The sequence below is a fragment of the Cercospora kikuchii genome (assembly GCF_019650295.1).
Source record: "Cercospora kikuchii DNA, contig_00007, whole genome shotgun sequence".
Taxonomy (NCBI): Eukaryota; Fungi; Ascomycota; class Dothideomycetes; order Mycosphaerellales; family Mycosphaerellaceae; genus Cercospora; species Cercospora kikuchii.
The window spans coordinates 1,285,888-1,312,362 of NW_025408588.1; the positions used below are offsets into that span (position 1 = coordinate 1,285,888).

General features: G+C 52.9%; 9 protein-coding genes across 9 annotated transcripts; 7 read left to right on the top strand and 2 right to left on the bottom strand.

The window, feature by feature from the left end:
• Positions 1 to 168: 168 nt before the first annotated feature.
• On the bottom strand, positions 169 to 1,434 carry CKM354_001060600 (uncharacterized protein; the record flags this gene model as incomplete). Its single annotated transcript, XM_044806069.1, has 2 exons — positions 169 to 1,262; positions 1,317 to 1,434. The coding sequence occupies 2 exons, from the start codon at positions 1,432 to 1,434 to the stop codon at positions 169 to 171; spliced, it is 1,212 nt and encodes a 403-aa protein (XP_044662004.1).
• Positions 1,435 to 2,821: 1,387 nt separating this feature from the next.
• On the top strand, positions 2,822 to 3,625 carry CKM354_001060700 (uncharacterized protein; the record flags this gene model as incomplete). Its single annotated transcript, XM_044806070.1, has 1 exon — positions 2,822 to 3,625. The coding sequence occupies one exon, from the start codon at positions 2,822 to 2,824 to the stop codon at positions 3,623 to 3,625; it is 804 nt and encodes a 267-aa protein (XP_044662005.1).
• Positions 3,626 to 4,168: 543 nt separating this feature from the next.
• CKM354_001060800 (uncharacterized protein) lies at positions 4,169 to 5,439 on the top strand (the record flags this gene model as incomplete). Its single annotated transcript, XM_044806071.1, has 3 exons — positions 4,169 to 4,278; positions 4,360 to 4,454; positions 4,529 to 5,439. The coding sequence occupies 3 exons, from the start codon at positions 4,169 to 4,171 to the stop codon at positions 5,437 to 5,439; spliced, it is 1,116 nt and encodes a 371-aa protein (XP_044662006.1).
• A 645-nt stretch (positions 5,440 to 6,084) lies between these two features.
• CKM354_001060900 (uncharacterized protein) lies at positions 6,085 to 9,912 on the top strand (the record flags this gene model as incomplete). The annotated part of the gene is made up of 2 exons (XM_044806072.1): positions 6,085 to 8,128; positions 8,180 to 9,912. The coding sequence occupies 2 exons, from the start codon at positions 6,085 to 6,087 to the stop codon at positions 9,910 to 9,912; spliced, it is 3,777 nt and encodes a 1,258-aa protein (XP_044662007.1).
• Positions 9,913 to 10,271: 359 nt separating this feature from the next.
• On the bottom strand, positions 10,272 to 11,693 carry CKM354_001061000 (uncharacterized protein; the record flags this gene model as incomplete). Its single annotated transcript, XM_044806073.1, has 1 exon — positions 10,272 to 11,693. The coding sequence occupies one exon, from the start codon at positions 11,691 to 11,693 to the stop codon at positions 10,272 to 10,274; it is 1,422 nt and encodes a 473-aa protein (XP_044662008.1).
• A 4,053-nt stretch (positions 11,694 to 15,746) lies between these two features.
• CKM354_001061100 (uncharacterized protein) lies at positions 15,747 to 17,585 on the top strand (the record flags this gene model as incomplete). The annotated part of the gene is made up of 2 exons (XM_044806074.1): positions 15,747 to 15,891; positions 15,991 to 17,585. The coding sequence occupies 2 exons, from the start codon at positions 15,747 to 15,749 to the stop codon at positions 17,583 to 17,585; spliced, it is 1,740 nt and encodes a 579-aa protein (XP_044662009.1).
• A 721-nt stretch (positions 17,586 to 18,306) lies between these two features.
• Positions 18,307 to 19,158, top strand: CKM354_001061200 (uncharacterized protein; the record flags this gene model as incomplete). Its single annotated transcript, XM_044806075.1, has 1 exon — positions 18,307 to 19,158. One exon carries the CDS (start codon positions 18,307 to 18,309, stop codon positions 19,156 to 19,158), a length of 852 nt encoding a protein of 283 aa, XP_044662010.1.
• Positions 19,159 to 21,970: 2,812 nt separating this feature from the next.
• Positions 21,971 to 24,201, top strand: CKM354_001061300 (uncharacterized protein; the record flags this gene model as incomplete). The annotated part of the gene is made up of 4 exons (XM_044806076.1): positions 21,971 to 22,145; positions 22,243 to 22,922; positions 22,982 to 23,228; positions 23,279 to 24,201. 4 exons carry the CDS (start codon positions 21,971 to 21,973, stop codon positions 24,199 to 24,201), a joined length of 2,025 nt encoding a protein of 674 aa, XP_044662011.1.
• A 520-nt stretch (positions 24,202 to 24,721) lies between these two features.
• On the top strand, positions 24,722 to 25,549 carry CKM354_001061400 (uncharacterized protein; the record flags this gene model as incomplete). Its single annotated transcript, XM_044806077.1, has 1 exon — positions 24,722 to 25,549. The coding sequence occupies one exon, from the start codon at positions 24,722 to 24,724 to the stop codon at positions 25,547 to 25,549; it is 828 nt and encodes a 275-aa protein (XP_044662012.1).
• Between the last annotated feature and the right edge of the window lie 926 nt (positions 25,550 to 26,475).

Below are 26,475 nucleotides of genomic sequence, written 5' to 3' on the forward strand. Positions count from 1 at the left end.
GATGTAGTATGTACAATCTGGTATTCATCAAGGTACCCTCCGAACCCAACGCCGTCCTGCCGTTAACCATGTTCATCGTCGAACTTACATCCAGATGAATCGTAATGTCCGTAGTCGCTTACCTTGTATCCTGGTACGGTCGCCAAATTAATCCCATCAAAGTACCCTTTACTTCTTTCCAGCCTCAATCCTGACCACCTGCCTAGTCAGAGTCCTTCTATCAGTGGCATCAGACATCTCGTCCATATAGTTCTGCCTGGCCTCTAGCATGTGCTCCTCAGCAACTCGCTCTCTCTTCCTCTTACTTTCAGGCTCGATCCCGTCCCTGAAGAGTTTCATTTTCCTCAAGAGACGGAGTAGAATACATTGGTTCTTGTTCTTCGATGCCAGTCTTGATGACTCTGCATTTTGTTTTTGCAGGACATCTGGCTCATTGGGACATTCTTGAGGAATTGGAGCTCCTTGCACAAAGTCAATGAGGCAGCTGGTCGGCTGGTTTCCAGCAGCAGGTCTGCTGTTAGTGTAGCGAGCAGGGTTGAAAGTCGGTTCGGTGACTGGGAGGTGTCTTGAGAACGATATACCATTTGGTGTTTGGTTGGTGGTGTGAGGCGTGGAGTAATTGACTATGCCCAGCTGTGAAGGTGTTGGGCGGGCCAGTGTGGACATGTGGATGTCGTTGTCTTCCTGGGGCGATGCTATGGAGCGCACTGCGACCAATGGCTGTTTGCCTTTGTCACCAGACATCCTGAAATCTCCAGTCTGGAATCCGAAAGAAGACGTCCTATTGTTCTTCGGGAGAGTCTTTGCCCTCACGATTGGTGCAGCTGGAAGAAGTGACTGTGCCTTAGGTACGTTGTTCATGAAGTGGCTGAATTTATTGTCCACGACTTCAGAGATCGAAGGTAGCGTGTAGGAGGATTGCCTCACTACCGTTCCAATACTGCTGGACCTTGAGATGTGGGTCGCGCTGGACGATGATCTCCGAATCTTAGGTCCGGATTTGTATGTGGGGGTGTTGACTGGGACGGAACCGGATGTCAATTGAGTTCTGACGACCGCGAGTGGCAGATCATCTCGCTCGAAAGCTTGGATGCTCTCGTATGGGCGGTAACTTGAATGCTTTGCGTGATACTGCACTAAGCCTTGTGAATGGTCCGGAGCAACATAGCCCCAACCTCCCGAATGAGTTGTGCTGGCAGGACTTGTTGCGCCGCTATTGAGATGCTGACTGAGCTGAGTGTAGAACAGCCACTGCTCAGGACCTATGTCATAGGTCAGCCTTCGCTCAGTGGGTTAGCCAACTTGACTGCACGTACTCATCGTTCCTGCTCCAGGTCGTGCAGCTTCTTGCTCTGATGTTGCGACGGGTTGGGCTTCGTTGTGCTTATCCAATATAGGCTCTTGTGTTTTCCGGAAAACTTGAGTGATGCCCATCTTGGTTGTTGGATGGAGGTACTGATGATAAAGTCGAGTGTCGAGAATGTGAGAGCAGTAGCGACCGTCAAGAAGACTTGTAGGATTCGAAGACGTTGTGGTTTCCACGGCCAACCATTATTCACGAAGGTTTCTACAGGACATGCTTGCTGCAACAGGTAACCGCAAATCATTTTACTTTGTTTGTCCGGTGGATTGACAACGGGCAGCCGGTATGTCGTTCTGCTCGACTGCAAGCGTTTATCGTAACAAGGGCTTGGCAAAACTTTACGCTTATAGACCTGTCCTTTCATTGCTACCTCTCTTGATTCTGCAGCATTCAGCATCGTGGATAAGAGCTCCGTTGTCTCACTTGTGCATGTGATTTCGCCTGCTGTCAACAAGCATCCTTGTCGACGAATTCTCGAAAGACGTTGTCTGCAACTGCGCCGGCGATAGCAAAGTGCGGTTGCGCCCCACATTTTCGGATGCGCATGGAGCTTTGTGCAACATGAAACTGTGGACGAAATTCAGCAACAATGCTCAAGCTCATGGTTACGAGGCCGACAACAGCGTCAGCTCTCCAAATCGGGCAACGCAGAACTCTCGCAAGCGGACAGTGAGTATCGGAGCTTCCCTCGATCGCAGATTCTAGTGTAGCAATCAGGCGAGGGTGCCATCAAGAAGAGTTTCATCGCTGAGGATGATGTCCTCATCAGGAACGGGACATACTTGCCTCCGAGTCAACCACGAAAGATTCAACCGCCTTTGCCAACCATGATGACACTCTCGCTCACCTCTTCAAGTCGCTGGATAACGTGCATGATTCAATTCCTTGCCATGGATTTTGATACTTTGCCTCAGTTCGAGGGTGTCTTTGATCATTGGCAATACTCAGTATGAGCATTTCACGCAGGTCGGGATCGACGTTCAGTCTGCAAGATGGAAGAAATCTGGCGAAGCAGCTTGCAATGAGGTTATGCGCGATGAGCTGCTCGCGTTTGCGGGACGTATCATGGCTTACCTGGGTAGGCAACATACACAACAGACAGCATTCTGCTTCTCGACACACGAGCATGTCCGCGGTTCCGAGCACTGCAACCAAGGTCAGCTTCTATCTGCTTCTATCTGCTCGGCAATGATGCTATCACAAGCAACGTCGCGGCCGTTTCGAATGCCTCGTTGCAAGACTTGAGTTGTTCGGCTTCCGGCGGAAGCTTCAGTCGTGTAAGGAGTGGTAGTTGACAAGCTTGAGCATTCGCCAGCCAATGATTTTGCAGCTGGAGAGAGCTACACAATCCAAACAGCTGTGGAGCAATAAGATCTGCATTGAAGGTTCCAGATTCTTGGCAACCACAGTAGTATATAGCAGGCAGGATCATTCAGTCTTTCGAGAGTATGTGACACCATGGCGAAGTCTCAAGAGCCCATCCACGGGAAGAAGGAAGTTCGTGTCGCGGAGCATTACAGGGATGGGACGTATGTGAGGATCGAGCATGACAGATACGTTCCATCAGAATGTCGGATTGTCTTGCCAAATGGCACGGTTGAACATATGGTCTGCTATCCGCCTCGCCGGTTCTGGAGAAGATTTGGTGGTAGTAAGGCTCGCGCAACAGACACTCCGTCATCATTATGTCGAGCAATGATGGCCAAGGAAGTTGAGGCGAACAGGTTGAGCACTCACGGAGCAGTTATGGCCCAGGAACTCGAGGCATGCAATTCGGAGACGTACGAAGACCGCTTTCCAATGGACGAGAAGCTAGGAAGTCGAAGCTGCATGTCTGTAGCGTCAACATTGTGCGAGGATGGCTTCCAAACAGATGAGGGGTCTGTATGGCGCGAGACTTCTGCATTCCTTAGTCAGGCACGCGTGCCATCGGTCCAGCCTGCTCCAGAGGTCAAACAAGCTGTTATCCGCATTGACTCGAAACCGCCGCAGTGGACAAACTCAGGACTCTTGCCGGCAGAGCAATGGATGAGCGAGGATCGCAGAACATGGATCGGGGTATATGATTTGCCGGATGGGTCATCGCTGAAGAGAACGACTGTCAGGAGTGGTGTAGACATAGTGCCTCGTGGAACGATGAAGCCTGGCAAAGTGGCAGGCTGCAAATGTAGAGCAAACGGAGGACTAGTCCGTCTTTTCTACTCGCAAGCCAGGCCCCGGTTTTGGAGAGGTTTGATCGAGAAGTTGTCCTGTATGCAATAGGCAGACAGCGGCATCAAGCGTGGTGCACCGCCTGGCTGTTCGTGTGCGTTCTGCGAGCTCTGGAATGATCATTGCTGTACATCTACGATCAATTTGGTATCAGAGAGGAAGTTAATGGCGCTTCTTGGGCTTTGAAGCTCGTGATTGCGCAATGCTGAGAGGCATTTTTGACCTGCACAGTCTTGCTTCGTGTTGCGTTTTGCGTGACTTAATTTGATCGTGACTGAACCATTGCTGCGAGCTGAGGCGCAGATGAGTCCAGCCAAATGCACAAGTTCGTGCCACATAGGCGTGATTGTGCCGTGGAAAGTCCTTGGTCTGGCGCGAATAGAGCGGCGGATGCTTGTAGATGGGTAGGGACTGTTTGTTGTGAGGAGAAGCTCGGAGGTGTGTGGAAAGGTCCGGCTGAATCGGGCTTAGCGTCCGCGCCAAGTCTCCATCGCACTCGCCGACTTTTTGGATTCTGCCGCAGCTGTGTGAAGTCCACGGCGACGAGGTCGATTTGCACTCTACTAACACCAACAGCACAACCCCGTCCTCACAATGGCCAGCCGACCGACCGTGACCATCATTGGCGCCGACGGTGCTCCTTCTCAGGACACCCACCCGCTCCCAAATGTCTTCAAGGCGCCAATCCGCCCGGACATTGTCCAGTACGAATCCACCACCTCCGCCGAACGCAGCGACGATTGCGATTGCGATGGAAGGAAGAAAGAATACTAATGGCACTGCAGGACGGTTCACACTGGCATGGCCAAGAACAAGCGCCAGCCATATGCTGTGAGCGAGAAGGCCGGTCACCAGACCTCTGCTGAGTCGTGGGGAACTGGTACGTGAAAAGAGGCACTGGTTGCAGAGGAGTCGAAGACAAGTCAGTACAGATATACTGACGGACACATACAGGTCGCGCTGTCGCCCGTATCCCTCGTGTCAGCGGTGGTGGTACTCACCGCGCTGGTCAGGCCGCCTTCGGTAACATGTGCCGTTCTGGACGCATGTTCGCACCAACCAAGGTCTGGCGCAAGTGGCACCAGAAGATCAACCTCAACCAGAAGCGCTTCGCGACTGCCTCTGCCATCGCTGCTTCGTCGAGCGCTGCTCTTCTCCTCGCCCGCGGCCACCGCGTCAACGAGGTCCCAGAGGTCCCACTTGTTGTTTCTTCCACCGCCTTCTCCAACGCCGCTGTGAAGAAGACCTCCGCTGCCGTCGCTCTCCTCAAGTCCGTCGGTGCTGGCCCAGATCTCGAGCACGTCAAGAACTCCCGCAAGATCCGTGCTGGTAAGGGTAAGCTGAGGAACCGCCGCCACACTCAGCGCCGCGGTCCTCTCGTCATCTACGAGCCAGAGAAGGACGGCAAGGAGCTTGTGCGCGCTTTCCGCAACATCCCAGGTGTCGAGACTTGCACTGTCTACGCTCTCAACCTCCTTCAGCTCGCTCCAGGTGGTCACCTCGGCCGATTCATCATCTGGACCTCCGCTGCTTTCGCCGCCCTCGATAGCGTCTACGGCAGCACTACCGAGCCTTCCGCACTCAAGCGCGACTTCCTCCTCCCACAAAACACCGTCGCACAAGCAGATATCGCCAAGATCATCAACAGCAGCGAAATCCAGAGCGTGCTCCGACCTGTCAAGGGTGGTGCCGTCACCAAGCGCACTGTTGTGCAAAAGAAGAACCCGCTCAAGAACAAGCAGGTCCTGCTCCGCCTCAACCCATACGCCAAGGCCTACTCAAGCGAAGGTCTCGGTCACGTCAAGAGCACCGACAAGCCGATTGTCAAGGACCAGGCGTTCGAGGCTACTCTCCACGAGAACTAAGCGGGCGCTTTTGTCGTTGTAATGACTTTCTATGGGAGCAGGCATTGTGGCTGGAAAGGGACCGCTACATGGCGTTCAGTGTAGCGCAAAATGAAGACATTTCAGATCTTTCAATGCTGTTGCATCCCGTTGGAATGTCTCTTCTTCTCTTTCATACTGTTTGGTGATCGTGACTAGTCTACCCTGTAGGGTCAAGGGATCTTGCCAAGCCTGTCCGTCGTCCTGACCCACCTCCAGACCCTCTCCCATCTTCGTCCTTCACTATCTCCCTATATCCATTTCTGCCATGATCTTTGGTGTCGCAATAACGTCGGCAACGTCTGTACGGCATTGCCCAGCATGTATGCCTTGTCGACGAGCACCCTCGCAGGCGAGAACCAGGCCAGCGCAGGAAGTGTCAAGCATCATGCATCCTAAGCGCCCGCCGCAGCGCTTACATCCTGCACGTCCAAAATAGGCCATGTACTGTGCCTCACGGCTGCATTGGGCAGGCAGCATAGAAGACATGGCGCGAACGCGCTCGATTCGGTGTGTCTGTACACTTCCACTTCCTCTGTCGTTTCTGCTTTTGGTTTGTGTGTGCAGCTGGTCTGCCTGAATCGTGGCTCTCATCTAGGAATTGGTTCTGTGATTCTGGGCACAAAAATGCGACTTTTCAGATCGATTACTGGAGATTCTGGGTCGTTCGGAGGATGGACGAGTTCGAAGAGCCGCGGTGGTGTTGGGACGAAGCAGCCAGAGGTTGCGGTCAGAGCAATACTGGATAATGGCCGAAGAGAGCGTGTAGGATCTTGGACGCCGCCAACTTTCAAGATCTGGTACCTGGGCACTCTTCTCATCCTCACATGCGTTCTGATCGCGGCCGTCGCCTGGCTCCATGTGCAAAGCGCCCGAGACCAGGGCATCATTTTTGCCAAGGATGTCAATGAACTTCCGCTCAGTCGTTCCTTCTCGTATTTGTATCTGCCAACAATTATTTCAGTCATATACAGCTTCCTTTGGACCTGGCTCGACTTGGACATCAAGAGGCTCGAGCCATATTTCCAGCTGTCCAAAGGCGAGGCAAAAGCCGGTGACTCCATCTTGCTGAGCTATCCTCTGGAGTTCCTGGCCACTGTCCCGTTTCTGGCATTCAAAAGACGTCAATGGGCCGTCTTCTCTGGTTCAATCATTATGATTTTGGTCTTCTGGGGGCTGACACCTATCCAAGCTGGTATGTTCGCGACTAGGACTATCGTCCTGCAGGAAGCTGTGACACCCTGGCAGTCCTTAGCATACACTCCCATTGAACAGCAGGGAAACCTGACCGTCGACTATGCGCAATCGACATACAATATCGCCTGGCTTAACGAGTCGCTCCCGCCATACATGACCAAAGAGTACATGCTTGCTCCATTTGGACCTGCAAAAGAGATGTCCGAAGATGCTATCAATCAGACATTCACTGGTCAGACGGTCATGTACTCTATCGACATTTCTTGTGAGACTGCAATATTGTGGGAGAAGTCTGAGGACCTTTGGTATTACAACAGTAGCGAAGGTTGCAGCTACTATCCTCCTTCATACCGTCCCAACGGCGGCGGGGATCTGGAGAAGCCCTTTGACACACTGTATGCCGGCTATCAGAACCAAAATGGATTTGCGGATTACTATCTGTCACCATATTGCAAGACAGCATCGCCACATACATTCTTTGTACGTTGGTCCAAGAGCAACACGACAACCATCAAAACAGCGGACAATAATATCGGCTTCTATCCCGGTGCAGCAAATGCTACATCGCTCTATTGTGTGCCCACGTATTACCAACAGCCTGTCAATGCAACTGTTAGCTGGCCTGAGCGAACGGTTCTAGACGTCATAAGAATCGGACAGAAGTCAGATTTGCCACAGAACATGTTCAACGTAAGCACGTTTGAGTGGGCTATGAGCTCGGGTCAAGCGCAGTTCACGATCCGGGGCAACTATCCCACCTCTGGCTTTCCTGATCAGAGGTCACAACTCACTCAATTGCCGCTTAATCTTGAATTCGTACCAAAGATGGCCCCATTCGCAATTGCGACCTACCGAAGACCGCTAGATGATTATCTTGATCCAGAACATCTGAGGCTGTCCTACCAGGCTGCATACCGCTTGCTGTTTGCACGACAGCTGAGTGACATTCTTCTCCACGATCGAACCTCCTCAGCGCAAGTCGGTCAGCAGGTATATAGGACTCAGGCCGTCGTGATCGTACCTGGCTTTGCCTTCGCGGTCATAGGCATCCTGGGTACAGTCTTAGTCCTCGGTACTGGGTTATTGATAGGTTTGCCACGAAGGAAGAACATGTTGCACCATGATCCCGCCACTATCGGTGCCTTGATGAGTCTCACGTCCGCAAACGATGCGATGTATCAAGACTTTTCCGGACTTGACACGCGAAGTGAGAAGGGTTTGGCAAAAGCACTGGCCAATTCGAGCTTCGAGCTTCGCGTGACTGACAACGCGTTCAGTACGTCTGAAGTGACCCTTTACAAGGCCGAGAGCGACGGAAATCCACCTGTCGCTGGTCCAGAGACGTCTCCTGAATCTACTGGAGGCATTCGACCTTTTGAGATGAAGCTTGTCACTGGCATGATTTTCCTCCTTCTCCAGATCGCAGCGCTTTCCACCTTTCTGGCTCTTTTCTTGAAGGCGCGGAGCAATAACGGTGGGTAACGAAGGATCCGTTCGGTGGTGATGAAGCTGACATATGTTGCAGGTCTCGCTTTGCCATCGCAAACGACATTTGTTCGCCAGCTTCTGGAGAACTATGTTCCTATTGCGTTGGCTACTCTTATTGAACCATTTTGGCTACTGCTGAACCGCTATCTGAGTATCTTACAGCCATTTGAGGAGCTTCGTCGTGATGACGCCCCCGCCTCGAAATCCATTGATCTGGACTACAGCTCACTCCCTCCTCAGTTCTTGTTCCTGCGAGCAATGCGAGCTCGTCACTTTGTCATGGTACTCGTATGCTTGATGGTCTTGCTTGCGAATGGGCTGTCAGTCGCATTGAGTGGTTTGATGTACGAAGGCCAGCAAATGGTACCAACAGGGGCCGACTTCATGCCGACGAAGGCTGCACGATTCCGGGCTTTGAATGGAACTGGCATGCCATTCAATGCAGATGGTGTGGAACAGACGCTACAAGGAGGCATGACCAATGGACCATTCTACAGGATCATGTCAAATCTGACTGCCGATACTCCGCTGCCGCCATGGACAGATAGTGATTACGCCTATGTACCCGTTGACCTCAACACTGTCAATGAGAATGATACAGCCGAGATCACAACAGTTGCATTCGCAGCAGAGCTTCGGTGCGCTAGAGTCTCTTCACCAAACGACTACATTCTCGACTTCTACGATCCCTCTGGTGTCGCCGCAGCGCTCAATGTCTCTTTATTGAAACCGGATGGGTCTACGGTCAATTGCACGGACGAACGCAAGTGGACTGGTAGCTGGATTGGAAACCTCCGCGATCCACAAGATGGTCACGTCGCAATCGAACTCGGAACCATGTTGGGCTCCAATGCTTCTGCCGAAGATCACTTATATTGCAGACAACATTTGCTGGCAGGCTGGCTACGAGTCGACTGGAAAACGACATCTGGAGAAGTCAGACATGGTCCTGGAATCAATTATTACGGAGATCGCAATATGACAATGACATCCCGCAACGACACCATGCTTATCTGTACGCCAAATATCAGTGCGAATGAGGTGGCGATCAAAGTCGATGGCAAAGGCAGAGTCCTCGAATCTTTGAGAATAGGCCGGGCGATTCCAGACGTCTTTTCATTTTCCATGGCAGACGTCCAAGCTCAGGCGAACTATTTCCTTGCCGATCTTGGTGGTACCTGGCACAAAGATGCGTACCCGTCCGACTTTCTGAACTACCTCATCAAGGAGAGCACGAACGACTCTTCACTTTTGGACCCCAATCAACCCGTTCCGAATCCTGGACATGCCGCACAACAATTATCCGAGGTCTACAGGAGACTCTTCGCGATCTTGGTTGGCACGAATTTAGACCTCCTTCTCGAAGATGCAGATCCACAGACTTCTGCTGCGATTCACGGCACAATCCAAAAATTGGAAACTCGCATTCTCTTTTCCACGCCGGCTTTCATTGTCACCGAGTGTATATTCGGCCTCTACATCATTGTTACAATATTCTTCTACGCACGAAGGCCATGGAAAGTTCTTCCTCGACTGCCGAGCAGTCCGGCGAGTATTGTAGCCTACTTTGCAGGCTGTCGCGCGCTTGACGAGATGGGTCGAAGGAGGTTCCGAACTGAGAAGGAGGCAAAGGAGTGGCGAGCTGGGAAGAAGTGGGCCTGGAAATTATTTGAGGGTGTTGATGGGAATCTACGAATTGGGATTGACGGCTGGGACAGGATTGATCGAAGGGGCGAGCCACCACCATATGAAGTTCATCACCACACGTAGAATGAGACATGAAGATTAGAACTTGAGCAAAAGAAATTGCTGTACTGCGTACTGTGGAGCCTATTGTATGCCATTGCCAAAATCCATACATGTCCTGTCCGTGCCATGCGATGCTGTGCAACCGCTGGTATTGTTCCTCCCGTCTAATTCATCAAAATGTCATCAAGTGATAAAAGAATGCTTGTCATGCCCACAAACAGCCAACGAACGCTCATGCTGCCAAAAGTTGTCCTCCAAGCCGACCTGATCCAACAACACCTTTCAAGTCCTGCCACCAAATATGCTGTCCCCAGAGAAAAGTTTTCTTGATACTCGTGACTGTACAAAATGTGTCTGGTGCGACGAGCTTAACTGGCGAACTAGAACTTGTGAGAATGTGGTCGGAGGTGGCGGCGAACATGCGCTGCCATGGAGTGTCGCTTGGAGATGACACCACCTTGGCATGCTGTGCCTGAGGTCAAGGCCATTGGGAAGACACAGCCGTGGTCGCAAAGACCCCATTTGCCATTGTCCAGGCAGACAACTTCGTCCTGCTTCGAGCAGGGAACAGAGTTGCCAGAGCAGGTGCCTGACGAAGTGCTGTTGTCGGCTGGCGCCGCTGGAGAAGAGCCGGATTCTGAGGAACCAGAGTCTGAAGAGCCAGAGCCGGAGGAGACCTTGCCCTTGTTGCTTCCGCCGTAGTTTGATGGGCTACCTCCGGAGGCGCCCCCAGGACCAGCTGGAGAGCCATAGCCAGTTGGTGCTGGTCCATCAGCTGTGATGGTCCTGATTTCGGTAGCAGTGTGGACCTCGTAAGTAGTAGCGATACCGCCTGCTGCGGCTCCACCTTCGACGCTGCTTGCAGCGCCACTTCCGTAACCGGTCGGCGCTGGGGCTTGCGGTGCAGCGGGCGAAGCACCTCCGTAGCTAGGAGCGCTAGGAGCAGGTGACGCACCAGCGCCAGAACCACCACCGTAGCTTGGCGCGACTGGGGCAGCAGAGCTTGCTCCAGATCCGTAGGTGGGCGCGGCCGGAGAGTTGGCAGGAGAGCTGTATCCGGTTGGCTCGGCGGGCGAAGAGCCACCAGATCCTGACCCGGAGCCGCCAGTAGGAGCAGCGCAAGTGCCCGATGTAGAAGAGCCGAGGGCGGTCTGCATAGCGGTCTCAACGTTCAGTCCGCACTGCGGGAACACGAAGTCTTCGCCCTCTGTGGTGCCGCAGCCATTGCCGATATTAGCAACGAACATGTCTGGGAGCGAGTTGTAGACCTCGTTGTTGTCTGCGCCACCAGTGACCTTGATAGGAGCGCAATTCATGTACATCTCTCTGTTCCCGATCTTGTTGAACCATGTCCAGGCTAGCGTGTATTCGCCGTTTGGCATACCCTTGGGCATGGTATATTGGAAAGTCGGATTGTCAGAGTAAGTAGGCGAGCCGTTGGCGTTGCCAGCTGCGCTATTTGGGCAACCGCCGAGGATGGAGTGGATGACCTTCCACTCGCTGCTCTTCGTTGGATTCTTGTCGAGTGTGACCGAGAGCTGGCATGAGCCACCGCCGTGGGTAGCACCACCCTTGAACGAAAGAGTCTGGGGAACACCGACTGGCATTTCGTTGACCTGGCTGATGTCGTAAACACCCGATCGCTGTTTGCATGGAAAGTCAGACCCATCTGGCTCGAGTGGGCTGTTGTTCAGGCTGTCCGCGCCGTATGGGACGGGGCTGGTGATCATCATATGGGCATTGACGGAAGAAACAAGCAGGCTGCAAGCCGCAGCTGCGGTAAGGAATGATTTGGAGAACATCGTGCGAAACTGTCGTAGTAGAGACTGGATGCGAGCTGTGAACTGGCGTTGGAAATGCTGTAGTATCGCTAGACCGGCTGAGCGATAAATCGAAACCGACGTCGTCGTTGAAACTCTAAGTACTGCTTAGAGAGTGAGATCTGAGCATCATTAGTCTATGCGTTCGTCTTCGATGTGCTTGTCGAGCATCGAGTGCGAGACAGAAGGTGCGACAAGCTTCTGTCCCCTGTTCGAGTAGTTGAGACATATCGCAGATATTCGGTAGTCGGAAGGTAGGGGACTTGGACAGAAGCTTTTTCGACAGGAGGGGAGGACTTCGGGAGATCTGCTTACCTGGGCTTTTGAGAGGGTGTCTATCTGCGACAAGAGGAGTCTGTCTGTCGGAATCGGTGGGGGCTGCAGCGAAATGAGAGTCTGGCTCTGGGTCAAAAGTCTCGCGGAGACACTGGAGTGTAGTGAAGGAGTGTGTGTGCACGATGCTCCTGGCAACGGCGACAGCGCAAAAAGAGGATGTAGAGCAGGAAAACTTCGACGACGCGTTTGTTGCGAGGAAGCAGAGAGAGGGCAGAGCAAACAGCAATGCGACGCTCTTAAGACTTGCCCTTGGCGCGATCTGCATCTGGAGAGGCCCCTGTGTGGGCATGGATCAGGCTCCTGCACGATGGCTTCGTACGCGCCCGTCCCGCTGCAGCAGCGATGGGCGAGTCCATGGCAGGCGGGCCTGCGTGGGACAGATCTCCTGCGCGGCGGGAGAATGGTGGTCGACAGTGCGCGTTAGTGCCAGCTGCAACATGTTTTGCATATGCTGCGCTCCAGCGAAGGAGGTCCCAGTGGGCGCTAGCGGTGCGCGAGAGTTTGCACGTCGACCTCTGGTTGTGCCCTCCACCGCCAAGGGTGAGGGCGGAGCAGCAGACAGCGTTCGCTGGTTTGCTGGTAGCGTCCCGTCGTCCGCGCGGTGGCGGCGACGCTTCTGTCTCAGCGGACGCACCGAAACACGCGACAGGCAGCGAGTTTGCGTGCAGTATTGCCAGGGGCAGCGACGGAGCTGTGCCTATCGTTGGCTTTCATCGTGCAGCTGCTGGACGGAGAGGTGAAGTCGGCGTGTCCAATCAGCCGGCGCAGTCGTGTCGTGAGGTCGGAAAAGGAGGGAGCTTGATGCCGTTAGCGTCCAAGGGATCTGCACCCTCCCTCCAATCAAGCCCGCGTCCATGCGGCTCTCGGCTGTGGAACCGAGCGAGTGAAACATCCGCGCCCCGTTTCACCACCTTGGCTCTACACGCTTCACCAACCTGTCCTTCCATGGTCAGCTGAACACGTCCGCCACATCACATCGTGACTGCGAGTTTGCGACGCGGATGGGGACAGTGCAGCGCCTCGCCACACACACGGACTGTGCGCTTCCGCAGGAAACACGAGGCTGGACTGGAGGCAAAGCATCAACACTGGATCGTATACCGTATACTCTGACGCGACTCGTACCGCGATCCACCTTGCTCCATACAGCCACCTTGACCGCTTAACAAGTCTCCTGCAAGGACAACCTCCTCCGATTCTCGAAACAATTTTTGATGTCATGCACTCCACAACCTTCGAATTTTCCTTCCTGCCTGCGGTCCTCAAAATAGCCAAGCACGAGTCAATGGCATTGTGCCCTGCGTGCACAAACAAGCACTGACCGACACGTGCTACTATTCCGGATCACACACCCGATTGATCTTCGCACCGTGAATATCGCCATCTTGCAAAGTTGGCCGAGCTTGCGTGGATCAAACGCGTCGGCGTCGCGGGCGCCAAAATTCCTCCTCCGATGACCACTCTGTGTGGTCCTTCTTGTCACATCACAAACGCTTGCTGGAAATCTTCTCCTTGATGTAGTGATTCGTGTCCGGTGGCGCTGGCTGTCGGTCATGATAGGAGATCCGAATGTGAGCAACCTTACTCTCCACGAATGGCCTGGAATAGACCTGTCGGAGATATCTTGGGGATGCTTTTGTGTGTGGGGATAGACATGGGGATCATGTTTTCTCGTGACGTTTGCTTGTCTCAAATCTTGTGATGTGCTCCCGTGTAGGCAGCCACATCAACTGTTCATCGAGATGTTCATCTCAAGCTACGACAGCTGCATGGAACGTCGTTTGTTCATGGATTCCCTTCCTGAGGAGTTCGAGCGCCTCCTGGGACTGATAGACCTCAGGCGCTGTCGGACTGATTTCCACATCGTGGTCTTCTCTTGAGTGCGGCGGTAAGTGTTGCTCGTGCTTGGCAAGAGAGGCATCCAGCTTTCGAATGTTTCGCCTTGCTTTAGGTCTGGTGTTGAGATGGTATACTGTTCTTCCAAGAAGCACTGATGTTCGTCTAGCAAACTCAAAGGCATGATGTAGTATGTGAGATTTAATGCTGTGCAGCAATCTGGAAATTCAAGTTGATCGCAAAGAAGCGTCTGGACACTCAGCTCCATGACCTCGACCTCATACTTATCATGCCTCTGTTCTAAACACGTCTTCGTTGCAACATCGTGGCACGGTACTACGCTTCGCAACCGTCAGGCGCCTGAGGCCGTGTGTAAATTGAGAGACAAGCTCCATCAGCCCCATCGCGATGCTGATCCCATGGGTCTGTATGGACTGTTTCACAGAGTTGCCGCTGCGACGCCGCAAATGTGCAAGCTGCTGCAAGACGCCACGAGTGAGAAGGAGCGGTGGCTACTAGGGTGGGACAAAGATAGATGGCATGTTGTGTTTCATACTAGACAGAGGCGCGCGGTTGCACTGGCTGAGATGTGAGCGCTTAGATGGCTTGGCAAAGACGTTTGGAACTGAAGCGTGAGCGTGAGGAGTCGTCTGAGACTAGGCATTGCGGAGAAGAGGTACAATACGTCGCGTGTTTGTTGACTCCATGTCACGCGTAGAAGCTGTGTTAGAGGAAGTGCCCTTGTGCCAGCACTTGGTGCAATGGTAGCATCACGCACGTCCTCCACTGGTCTGAGCAGATTAACCGATAGCAACAGCATACTTCAGCCCCAGAGATTTCGTATGAGCATTTGCTTCAAACTCGCGGAAGCATCTCTGTGCAATAGACGTGCCACCGATGTGATCCCTGGACTGTTCTCCGGGGGACGCCTGTAACGCTTCCCGTGGGCTACTCGTCTAGATTGACATGCACGAGGCTGAGGTTGCGATAGAAGCAAAGCTCGCGGTCTCGCCTGGAGACTGGAGTACGCCTTCGCTCCATGTCATGGGGAATTCGAAGTCACATTATCAGTGCATTAAGGGCGTGCTATCAGCGCGACTGAAATGTGCGCTTTCAGGACGCTGGGTCTGGCATGATGACAGGCAAGTCCAGATCCAGTTCAGCCATTCTCCGAGTGGAATGGCCGATTACCGTGTCTTGTTCTCTGCTTGTAGATCGCAGGAGCGTACGCGAAGATCTTGCTTGCTCAAAATCGATATCGTCGTCGGCTTCCCGTCACCATTTCGTACATACCGAGTGACCGAGTGCTATTTCTCGGCATGCCGTTGCCCGGCAGTCAGTCCAAGATGTGTATGATCTCACCCACAAGTCCAGTGCCTCGCCCTCATCAGCCCTATTTTTCAATGCTGCTTGGTTGCTGACCATCCTGATTGTGGGCTGTGGAAGCCAACTCCACCCAACTCTCGCCAGCGCATGTGATTGGCGGCTGCATCAGTGGCGCGCCTCGCCCGGACAAACACTCTCAAAGGTCTGGAGCTTCGACAACACTCCGCACCGAAATTCACATGCACGAGCGGGCAGTCTCGCCGCCTTCTAACATTGTCGAATAACATCTCCCCACGGAGGCGCACTGGTTTGCAGGAAAGACAGCGCGCAAAACGCACGTCATTGGCCCCTATACCGCACATTGGGCCGCCCGTTCTCTCACCGGTTCCACCCCGCCGCCACTCAAGCTCAGTCGCGTGGGCAGAGCGCATTAGCCACAACTTCACCGCACCACGAATTGAGCCTTGTCTGGAACATCGGCCTCGTGTGCTCTAACAACACCAGTACAGCAGAACCAGGCAACCGCGACCGCCCAACATGGACGGGCAAGACGAGCAATGGGCCGACAATGCGGCGCGAGCGGTGCAGAACAAGCAGAACAGACAGATCCCGGAGATCGATTTCACTTTGCATACTATGGAGGATGGCACCCAAGTGAGCACGCAAGAGCGAGTGTGCAAAGGTATGTTTGGACAAGGCTGGACCAGTCGCGCACCTCCCAAAGTGGCGCACTGAGGGGCGGGGCGGTCCAGCGTGACATGGCTGACGGCGGCGACTGTAGATGTGCAAGCGCCTGCGTTCAACGTTCCTACCGAAGAACAAATCCTTTCGCCGACCGATCCCTCGAAACCGAACCTGCAATTCCTAAAACAACACCTGTACCGCGAGGGTCGTCTGACAGAAGAGCAGGCTCTGTGGATTATCAATGGAGGCGCTCAGGTTCTGCGCGCAGAGCCTAATCTGCTGGAAATGGATGCGCCGATCACAGTGTGCGGTGACATCCACGGACAATACTTTGACCTGATGAAGCTCTTCGAGGTTGGCGGAGACCCAGCAGAAACCAGATATCTGTTTCTCGGCGACTACGTGGACCGCGGATACTTCTCGATTGAATGCGTCTTGTACTTGTGGGCACTCAAGATGTGGTACCCCAACACTCTCTGGCTTCTGCGCGGTAACCACGAGTGCCGACACTTGACAGACTACTTTACCTTCAAGCTGGAATGCAAGCACAAGTACAGCGAGAAGGTCTACGAGGCATGTATGGAGTCCTTTTGCGCTCTTCCTTTGGCGGCAGTTATGAACAAGCAATTCCTTTGCATCCACGGTGGACTGAGCCCTGAGCTTCACACACTCGACGACCTCAAGTCGTTGGACCGATTCCGAGAGCCACCTACACATGGATTGATGTGCGACATTCTCTGGGCAGATCCTCTGGAAGAGTTCGGGCAAGAAAAGACGCAAGAATACTTTGTCCACAACCATGTGCGAGGTTGCTCCTATTTCTTCAGTTACCCTGCAGCCTGCGCCTTCCTTGAAAAGAACAACCTGCTTTCCATCATCCGAGCACACGAAGCGCAAGACGCTGGATACCGCATGTACAGAAAGACGAGAACCACCGGCTTTCCATCCGTAATGACAATCTTCTCTGCGCCTAACTATCTGGACGTGTACAACAACAAGGCTGCTGTGCTCAAGTATGAGAACAATGTCATGAACATCCGGCAATTCAACTGCACGCCCCACCCATACTGGCTTCCAAACTTCATGGATGTCTTCACATGGTCTCTACCCTTCGTTGGCGAGAAGATCACCGATATGCTGATAGCGATTCTCAACACATGCAGTAAGGAGGAGCTTGAGGATGAAACACCACTTTCGTCAGGGCCTTCGTCACCACCCCTCATTGGCAATGGTTCGGCTGCAAGTATGGACCCCGATAGCGTCGAGTACAAGCGGAGAGCTATCAAGAACAAGATCTTGGCAATTGGCAGATTGTCACGTGTGTTTCAAGTCTTGCGCGAGGAGTCTGAGCGAGTGACGGAATTGAAGACGGCGTCTGGTGGTCGCCTGCCCGCTGGTACGCTCATGCTTGGTTCTGAAGGTATCAAGGCAGCCATTACAAACTTCGAAGATGCTCGCAAGATCGACTTGCAGAACGAGCGACTGCCGCCCAGCCACGATGAAGTGCGAAGAAGCACCGAGCACGCACGCGATGAAGCACTCAAGCGTGCTTCACGGGACGCCGAGAACGATCAGCAGTTGCAAGGTGTTGCCAGGAGGATATCAATGTCAGTGGACGATCTTTCTTATCTTCCTGCTAATCGCAGGGACAAGTCGCTGCCCAGCAGACCAAGAGCCAAGACTGGCATCTGATCGACTGTCACGCCACTTTGCGAGCGTTCGAAAGTCGTGAGCTGATCCTTCATTAGGTCCTCCGGATCTCGACACAGATCGAAGAACTCTAGCTAAAAATTGACGACCTCACCACAAAAATGGCTCGTAGCAGCATAATCGCCGATTCGAGAGGAACGGGCAGATGTGTGTGGACAACAGCGAAGACAGCACGCTCGTGCGAGTGGAGTACCGGGGCAGCAGCGACTCTGCATTGCAGTTTGTAGTATGTCTGTGTGGATGATGATACACAGAGAAAGCGCCCGCGTAAATAGAATTGAGGTTATGGCAGAGAACGAAATGATGGCAGCGCTCGACGGACATGGCTCTTGAAATGTTGGGAAGGCACATTGTATCTGCGAGGTGTAATGAGAGACTGCAGATATCGTGCCAAACATAATGTCCGCCTTCAGTCGACCCATTCGACATGTTTGTGGCCGTGCTTGTGCGTTTTTGTGGAAGGTGAATGATGGTGCGCGTCACAAGTGCAGTGAATCCGCGTTTGCCTGACATATAAATCTCAGTATCTATTGCGCTTCCTTCGCGACACCATCAACATTCGACATCACTCACCAAGAGCAATCGATCCGCAAAGTCATCAACACCAAGGCGCACCGATCTCGACACAACATCGACATCGCCAATTCAAAGCGACCGAGCGGCACTACCAGCCTCCCACAAGACATCCTCTACCCGACTCGATATGGCCACTTCCGCCGCCTCTAGAGTGTTCGGTATTGCAGAGCTTCTCGACATGATTCTCCTCGAGTACGCCGCCTTGGAACAGCACCTCAACCCATTCCGACCAGTCACGAAGCTCTTCGTCTTCCAGCGTGTCAACCACATGTTCCAGGAGGCCATCATGGGCTCGGAGGTTCTTCGTCGAGCAATGTTCCTCGAGCATGCCGATGAGGAAGAGATGCGCGCCATCGAACTCGCTGACAAGGCGGCGGAGAGAGATGGTAATCACGATCTTGCTGCGATATTCTGGCTTATGAACATACCATGTTCATCGTCACACTGCATTGGAGTGGCGGGGCCGCGACCCCTCAAGAATTATGGGCCCCGACACGTATTGCTATACGAGCCAAAGATATTGACGCGTGGCATTCTCTACCCTAGCGCCACCTGGCGCCAAATGAAGGCGCAACGCTCTACGGGGGAGCGCAATCATTACGAGCTTTGCATATATTGGTGGGATAGACTGGGGGGCTATTGTATCGAAGACGGGTTCGTTGACCAGGAGGAGTTGTGGGAGGTCTCTTCTTTCGTCTTTTGGCTGCTCGAGCGGAGTCAAGCCGAGCATAGAGCATTGAGCTCCTTGTCGCAATACGAGGGTGGCTTTCATACCACCTTCGGATCTCACGCTGCCTTTTTGGCGGGTGATTATACAGAGGATCAAGCTCGAGACCTTTTGGCATTCTTGGATGATATACAGAAGGATGTTGGCGGAGGCAAAGGTGGCAAGGCTTTGGAAGGGAAGGCAAAGGGGTCGAAGAAGAAGGGACCAAGCAAGAAGCGACATGGGAGAAAGTCAGGCAAGAAGCAGAACTGAGAAGGTGGTGGTCTTGCCATGGAAGCTGAGCGCGTGAATCGAAAATGCTGGTTCTTGGGAGCAAGCCGTTGGTATGGCTTGTGTCTTACTATAGTACAAGTCCGATATCGAGCTGCCTGAACGCTGAGCAGGTGATTGCAGAAAGGGATAATGTTACAGACAAATACATAAATATGTCCTTTCAGAGATAGCACATTCATGCTGCTCGAAGTCCATGTCCAAGACCTCATCCTAGGCAACGGCGCGGCCCGTTCATTCGATGAGAAGTTGATTCCGGCAACGAACAACAACATTCCAGAGCATGTTCTCATCAACCTCAAAACCACAACACGTAGTCAACGCCATATGCAAAGTTCTGCATCTCGAGACATCCTTGGCTGCAGAGTTCGCCGCACGTCAGCCCGAAGGCTTGGCCCGGAAGTCTGCGCGAGTTTGAGCGTGTTGGAGCCGCGGTGCCGATTCTCCTGCTGCACAGGATTCAAAGTCGAAGTATATGAAACGCGACTTCTTGTCTCCTCTGTTCTTGGGCATGCTTTGACTTTGACCGTTTTCTGGATATGCACCGCTCAATAGACTTGGAAGCTGCGAATGAAACAGGCGCTGTTGGAGCTGACTTTTGGCAGGCGGGGTTGGGGTTAGAAAAGGTACTGCGCTCGGGTGATCAGGTGTACAGAACACTTCCGAATGGCAAGGCGAAACGCTCCCAGCCAGAAATGAGAGGCATCAACCTGTTCATACGACATCGCTTGGTACCTCAATCCTCGGCCCTGGAGGCACAATCAAATCAAGACTCGGTTAGCTCTGAAAATACCACCACGTTCAGGCTGATGGCAGCCGCATCAGACTGTAGCCGCGACGGCCGGCGGTGCAAACGGGTTCTCCAGTTGTCCACCAAGCAGTGGCAAGCACCTATCTCGATGAAGCCTGCTCAGGCCTCCATGTCAGCACAGGTCACAAGGCTCGCCTAGCGCACAGCAGTATTCCTCCTGCAAACGAACAACTATCCTTCTATCAAGCTCTGGTGGCTTGTAGCATGTCGCGCTCTCAACCAGACATGTTGCTTGGCACAGAATAGCGAACACAAACTCTGGAATCTTTCAAGCTGTACGTGCACATCGTGATAATCTGGATGCCGGAATTTTTAGCTAAGGAAGGTCACTTCGGCCGTACAGCCAGATACATCACCTGCAGTGTGTTAGCTGGACCAAATTTCCACGATGGGACATCCAGTGTCTCCGAGGCATCCTGCTGTCTGACCGCTTACTAGCGATGTTACACGACAGCTGCCGCATGAAAGCGGCTTCCAAAGGCAGTCAAGTGACGTCTTCTGGTGGACTTCACTTGCCAGCGGCAGAAGCTCTGGTTCAACGTGATCATCTGCGCATCCTCAATATTGCCTTGTGGACTCATGCCTTGCAGACCCGCGCAAAGCATCATGGAGCATCCGGATCGGCCGAAAGCTGCGAGCTGTAGGACGTCCGCTGGCAGTGTCGCTCGCGAGTCGCCAAAGCATCTGACGCAGGCGTTCCGCGAAGTATCGAAGGTGACAGCACATCGTAGAACATTGTCTTCGAGTTGTCAGACTGACCGCTTCTGATGAGGAAACGCTTCGTTCGACGGTCTCAACGCTCTTGCGAGTAATTAAGCGATGCCCTGCCGGTTCTGCAGACGCAGTTGCAATGGAGTCTCGATCTGCCGACACGGATACGCCTGCTATTGCTGTGCGCTCCCCTACACGTCTGGAAGTACAGTGCCGTTCAAGCCAATCAAATTGCAGTCTCACTGCAAAGATGACGATACGAGCCACATCATTCAAGGATCACCTATAATCTCTTACCAGATTAGGATCATCTGCAGTCGACTTTTAAGTTACCCGGACGTCCTTTTATAGCACTTGGCGTCTGTGCCTGGAACTTTGCCTCGACCTCGCGCCGCGTTTCCTGCTGTAGCCCACACGACACTAATCGATACCACGCACGACGCAGCACTGCGCTGCTCCTCATGCACATTGTGTTGCACGGTTGGCCGTCATTCATCGATGCAAAAGAACTCGTATCAGCGGTGTGCTGAGTGAAGGTTCGCTCTCGGTCTTGCTGATGCATTTAGGATTCTGGGACTATTGGAGGGCTGAGTCACGATCCTACACTGCCGGCCGACCTCATGCCACATGGTAGGATCTCAGGGATGCGAGATCTGTCGCGTTTCGCCTGAACTCTGACCAATCTTTCGCGTGCTTCGTACTCGAGATGCCAGAAACGTCACCCTACGGCACGCCCGGATTGCACCGCGACCGGGCGCAAGATCACGCAGCCTGATCGAAAATTCAACCTCACTCGCATAACGCCTCTCAACCGCACTTCGGCGCATCGTGTTGAGCAGTATATGCGCTATGTTGGACTTCAACAATCCTCCTTGGCGCATCTCTTTTGATGCAGCTTGGCTGGAACAAGCTCAAGGCGCGAGACAACTCAACATCGTTAGCCCATGCTTACATCTGACTGCAGGAAATCGAAGGATCTGTGGTTGAGCAAGCCGATGCGGCATGATCCAACATAATGGACGCCGACGCTGCCGCCCAAGGTGGGAGCCCTGGATTAGTGTGATCGCTGGTTTCCACTGATGATCAAGGCGCATGCAAAATACGAGGGCGAACCGCGCATGCCACATTTGAAAGCGAGCGCCGCCACATTCAGCAGAGGCGTCCTCTCGCGAGTCTATAAGACCTGTTCATGCTGTCGCACACAGCTTGACCAGCGGATCGTCTCTCTGACTTGTGCTACCTGGCTGATTCTGCTTGGGGGCTTCCGTCATCATGGCTATCTTCAGCATATTTGCGGCTGCAACATTTCTAGCCTCTGGGTTGGCAGCTCCTGCACCTGCGGCACCAGGAGAGATGAACGTAGCCGAAGTAAACGCAACCGACAATGGACCACAGAGTGACGTTGAGGCTGTGATGATCAGCGACCCGAGTGCAGTACAGGACCTCGGTACGTAAAGATATGTTCGAACTCGTTCTCGTACCAGCGAAAGCAAGCACCTCAGGTACATCTCTTAGCCCAAAGACTTATCACGTACCGCATGCAGGTGGGCCGAATGCAGCACAATTCAGAGGGCCTGCCTGGTTACCTCTCGGCCAATCTCTAAGCCCGCAATTAACTCAAGAACAAACAAACGGGAAGAGTAGGCTAGGCATGTTCGATGCACCAAAGCTGCCGCCCTTTCTGGGAGGCGGGCCCATTTCTTCCGGATTCCCGTGGGGCCAGCGAACATCCAAGCAGACAAATTACTACCATGATGTGCCAAATACTGGAGTCACGAAACACTACGACTTCACAATTACACGTCAGACTATTGCTCCTGATGGAGTCCAGAAAGACGGTCTCGTTGTGAATGGCCAATATCCGGGTCCTACTATCGAAGCAAATTGGGGAGACTGGATTGAGGTTACGGTACATAATCAGCTCGATGAGGGAACTTCATTGCACTGGCACGGACTACTGCAAAAAGAGACGCCTTGGTTTGATGGTGTCCCAGGCGTTCAGCAGTGTCCCATTGCTCCGGGAAAGACTTTCACTTATCGCTTTCGGGCTGACCTGTACGGAAGTACCTGGTACCATAGCCATTACTCGGCGCAACTGGCTGGTGGTCTTGTAGGCCCGATGGTTATTCACGGACCTCACGATAACCAGGATTACGACGTCGATCTTGGCCCAGTCCTGCTCAGCGATTGGTACCACGAGAGCTACTTTCCGCTGGTCGAACAGGTATGTTCTCAAAACTCATGCAATTGGCCATTAGTCACTGACGAAGTGCGTTCTCGTAGGTCATGGCTCCAGCAGACGAGAAGAAGCCCCCGCCACTCTCACAAAACAACTTAATCAATGGCAAGATGAACTACCCATGTGAGAACAGTACATCTAGCACAGCATGCACGCCGAACGCTGGCGTAAGCAAATTCAGCTTCGAATCGGGCAAATCCTATCGCTTGCGATTAATCAATGCTGGTGCCGAGGGCATGCAGAAATTCAGTATCGATGGCCACAAGCTGATAGTGTTCGCCAACGATTTCGGTTCGTAGCAATGTTTCTGAGCCACCAGCATTCACTAACAGCCTGATCAGTTCCCATCGTACCGTATGAGACCGACGTAGTGACTCTCGGAGTCGGCCAGCGTTCTGACGTGGTCGTGAAAGCGATCGGAAAACCCACAGACTCGTATTGGATGAGATCGGACCTGGGACCGAGCGCATTCAAAGGCGGCTGCTCTCTGCACGATGGGGTATCGCCATCCGCCGTCGCAGCCATCTATTACCAGGATGCCAATCGCACTGCTGTACCAGATACAGAATCGGATGTGCCGCTAAGCGCGCTCACTAATTGCAACAACGATCCTCTAAGCCAGACGGTCCCATACTTTTCGATGCCAGTACCGCAACCATCTACAGTCCAGAATATCGCCGTGACATTTCAGTCAAATGGCACACATAATCTGTTCTTCATGAACAATAGTACGTTCAGAGCCAACTACAACCGACCAGTGCTACTCGAAGCAAAGAACGGCGAAACGAATTACCCCGCTGAATTTAATGTCTTCAATTTTGCGTCCAGCAGATCCATTCGAATGGTCATCTACAATCACGCACAAACGGGTAGTCATCCCATGCACATGCACGGCCACAACATGTACATACTCGCCCAGGGAACAGGAACCTGGGATGGCCAAATCACCAACCCTTCAAATCCTCAACGACGAGATGTTCAGATACTGCAAAATAGCGCCAGCGCTGATGAACCTACCTATATCGTTGTTCAATTCGATGCAGACAATCCTGGTGTCTGGCCTTTCCACTGCCACGTCGCATGGCATGTGAGTGGGGGTCTTTACCTCAATATTCTGGAGCGACCGGATGATATCAAAAGGGACATGAACATTCCGGGTATTATGGCGCAGACTTGTACAGATTGGTTTGCATTTACGGGGCAAGAGGTTGTGGATCAGATTGATTCTGGTTTGAGGATCAGAGATGACGGGAAAGCATCGTAGAAACTTGATGTGGACTCATTTTGACGACAGTGATCAGATTAAGATACCCAGGACTTTCATTGGATAATGTCATGGACATTAATGTAACTGAAGCGCAGCATATTCCTCTCCGACGACTCTCTCGACACTTTCCATTGCCTCTCTTACTAGACGTTGACGTTCTCGTTATCGCGCAGGAGGAATATGGCGTCTGTGGTTGGTACCAAGCTCAGAAGGATGGAGGACAAGAAAGTCAAGACTGCTTCTACTTTCAGGCCCATTGGACCATTGGTACAGCTGAGCGAGAACGAGCTGCAGGGCTCTTGGCATTCAAGACTACAATGCTATAGGTTCTTCAGTCGACTTCGAGCTTCAAGGCAACCATTTGATCGAGCGTTCGCACGCTGGCAAGCAGGTCATCGCAGTCGCACCAAGTTTGGGCCCTTAGGGACGACAGTGTCAAAGGTAGTATATCTCCAAGGATCCGTGTCTCGATAGAAGGCATTGAGCTTCCAGATATCGAGCTTGCATGGAGCACATCATGGAACGAAGGATAAAGACAGAAAATGTGAATCTGACGCTCCCAGCTTCCAAGGTCGCCAACTTCTCGTTCTTCCAGCTAGAGACTGTCACAGTCACTGTTGCGGCCGGCAGTCCTTTGCGTATGGAGACTCGATGGCGTTTCAAGAGGATCAATGCTCGAAGCATCCGCTGTGTATCTGATCGTCTGATAGTCAGTACGCGGCATCGCCAGAGTCGGTGGAGCCTGGCATCAATTGATGAGGCTGGCTTGAAAGAGGCCTCATCACTTGCTGAGCGTACTCTTGCGGACGTTGACACCCACGATACCGACCACGAGCGAATCGTAATCAAGCCTCCACTTACTATTGTCTTCGTTGCCGACGTGGGCCAGGATCGGGATTCCCGCAGTGCCGGACTCGACGACTACGTTTGTGCTCACATGCAATCTCCACCGTACTGGTTGACAGCACTCTTCCGCTTCTCCTGCGATGCGCAAAGACGATTTATGCTCGACGTAGCACATTACATTCGGACTCAGATGTTGCTATATGCCATGGGTTACCACGTCTACTACGGGCTCATTCCTTTCTCTCTGCCATGGCGTTTCTGGCCAAATACTTCGCATCCGCCAGAATGGATCTTGGAACTCGAATCCCGCAGTATGCTCTGGACATCAAGGCTTGTCATGACGGCTTGTTACAGGGTGGGCTCTGTTCTGAGCATTAGCGCGCCGCGTAATCAATCCGGTTCGAGGAGGTTGCAAGAAAAAGTCGACGAGGAACGAGCTTCACTTGTTGTATGGCCATCGGCTCGGGATTGGCGCGACTGTGAGCTTCAATTCTGCTGAGATCTCACAGCGCGCGTTGCTTGCTGGGCCGTGAGATGCAATGTGGTTGGTAGCTGCGACAGTCACTTTCTGAAAATGGCTTTCTTTCTGCAATCTTGACAAAATGTTAGCCGCTCTTCTTCTTTGCCAACGACGCCATTCTCCTCGCAGTTTTTGTGAGTGCTTCAGTGGCTGGGAAACATCACGAGAGCGCAATAAAGTCTGAATCAACTTCTGGCGACGCCGCATCTTCACAGTCACCTCAATCGGCAGAGGATCGAAGATGCAGTTCCTGTCAATCCAGTGGCTGAACCGGCACGGAAAATGTCCAGCTCAATCGACTCGTAGTCGTCCAACCACAAGTCACGAGTCATTAAAATCGGCGCTCTGTGCTCTGCAATTCGACCCATTGGAGAGGAAAATTCCCCGACGAGGCGGGCAGCCACAATCGTCACGGGCGGGCACGCAGTACAAAGTCCATTCCAAATACGCCATGCTATGGTCGTAGAAGTTCTGGAGCTCATTGCTCTGCATATCGTGGCCCTCTATGGTAGGAGGTGCAGACTTAGTTCAGGTTGGAAAGACCTGTGATTGATGAAGTTGGGCGATCTGCTCGATACGATTGCTAGTTGAGGTTAGCCTATTCCTAGTAGAGGACGATGACGTCTGATGCTTTGTCGTCGACCGTTGGAGGCTGAAAAGCGGCACGGCCTCGTGTTTGTGTTTGTGGCATGGAAGAGAGTAGTGCCGGCGGGAGGAACCTTGTATGGCATTTGCGATCTCGATGTCTATACTTGGTTCAATGATGGATGTGTCGCAGCTTTTCAGTGGTAGGACCGAATTTTGGGAGAGGCACTACGTATCTTCAGATCGCAGGGCTGAGATATTTTTCGCGATGTCTGCCCACCACCGCGAAGATTTTGTGGTATACCAGATTGTGAAGACAT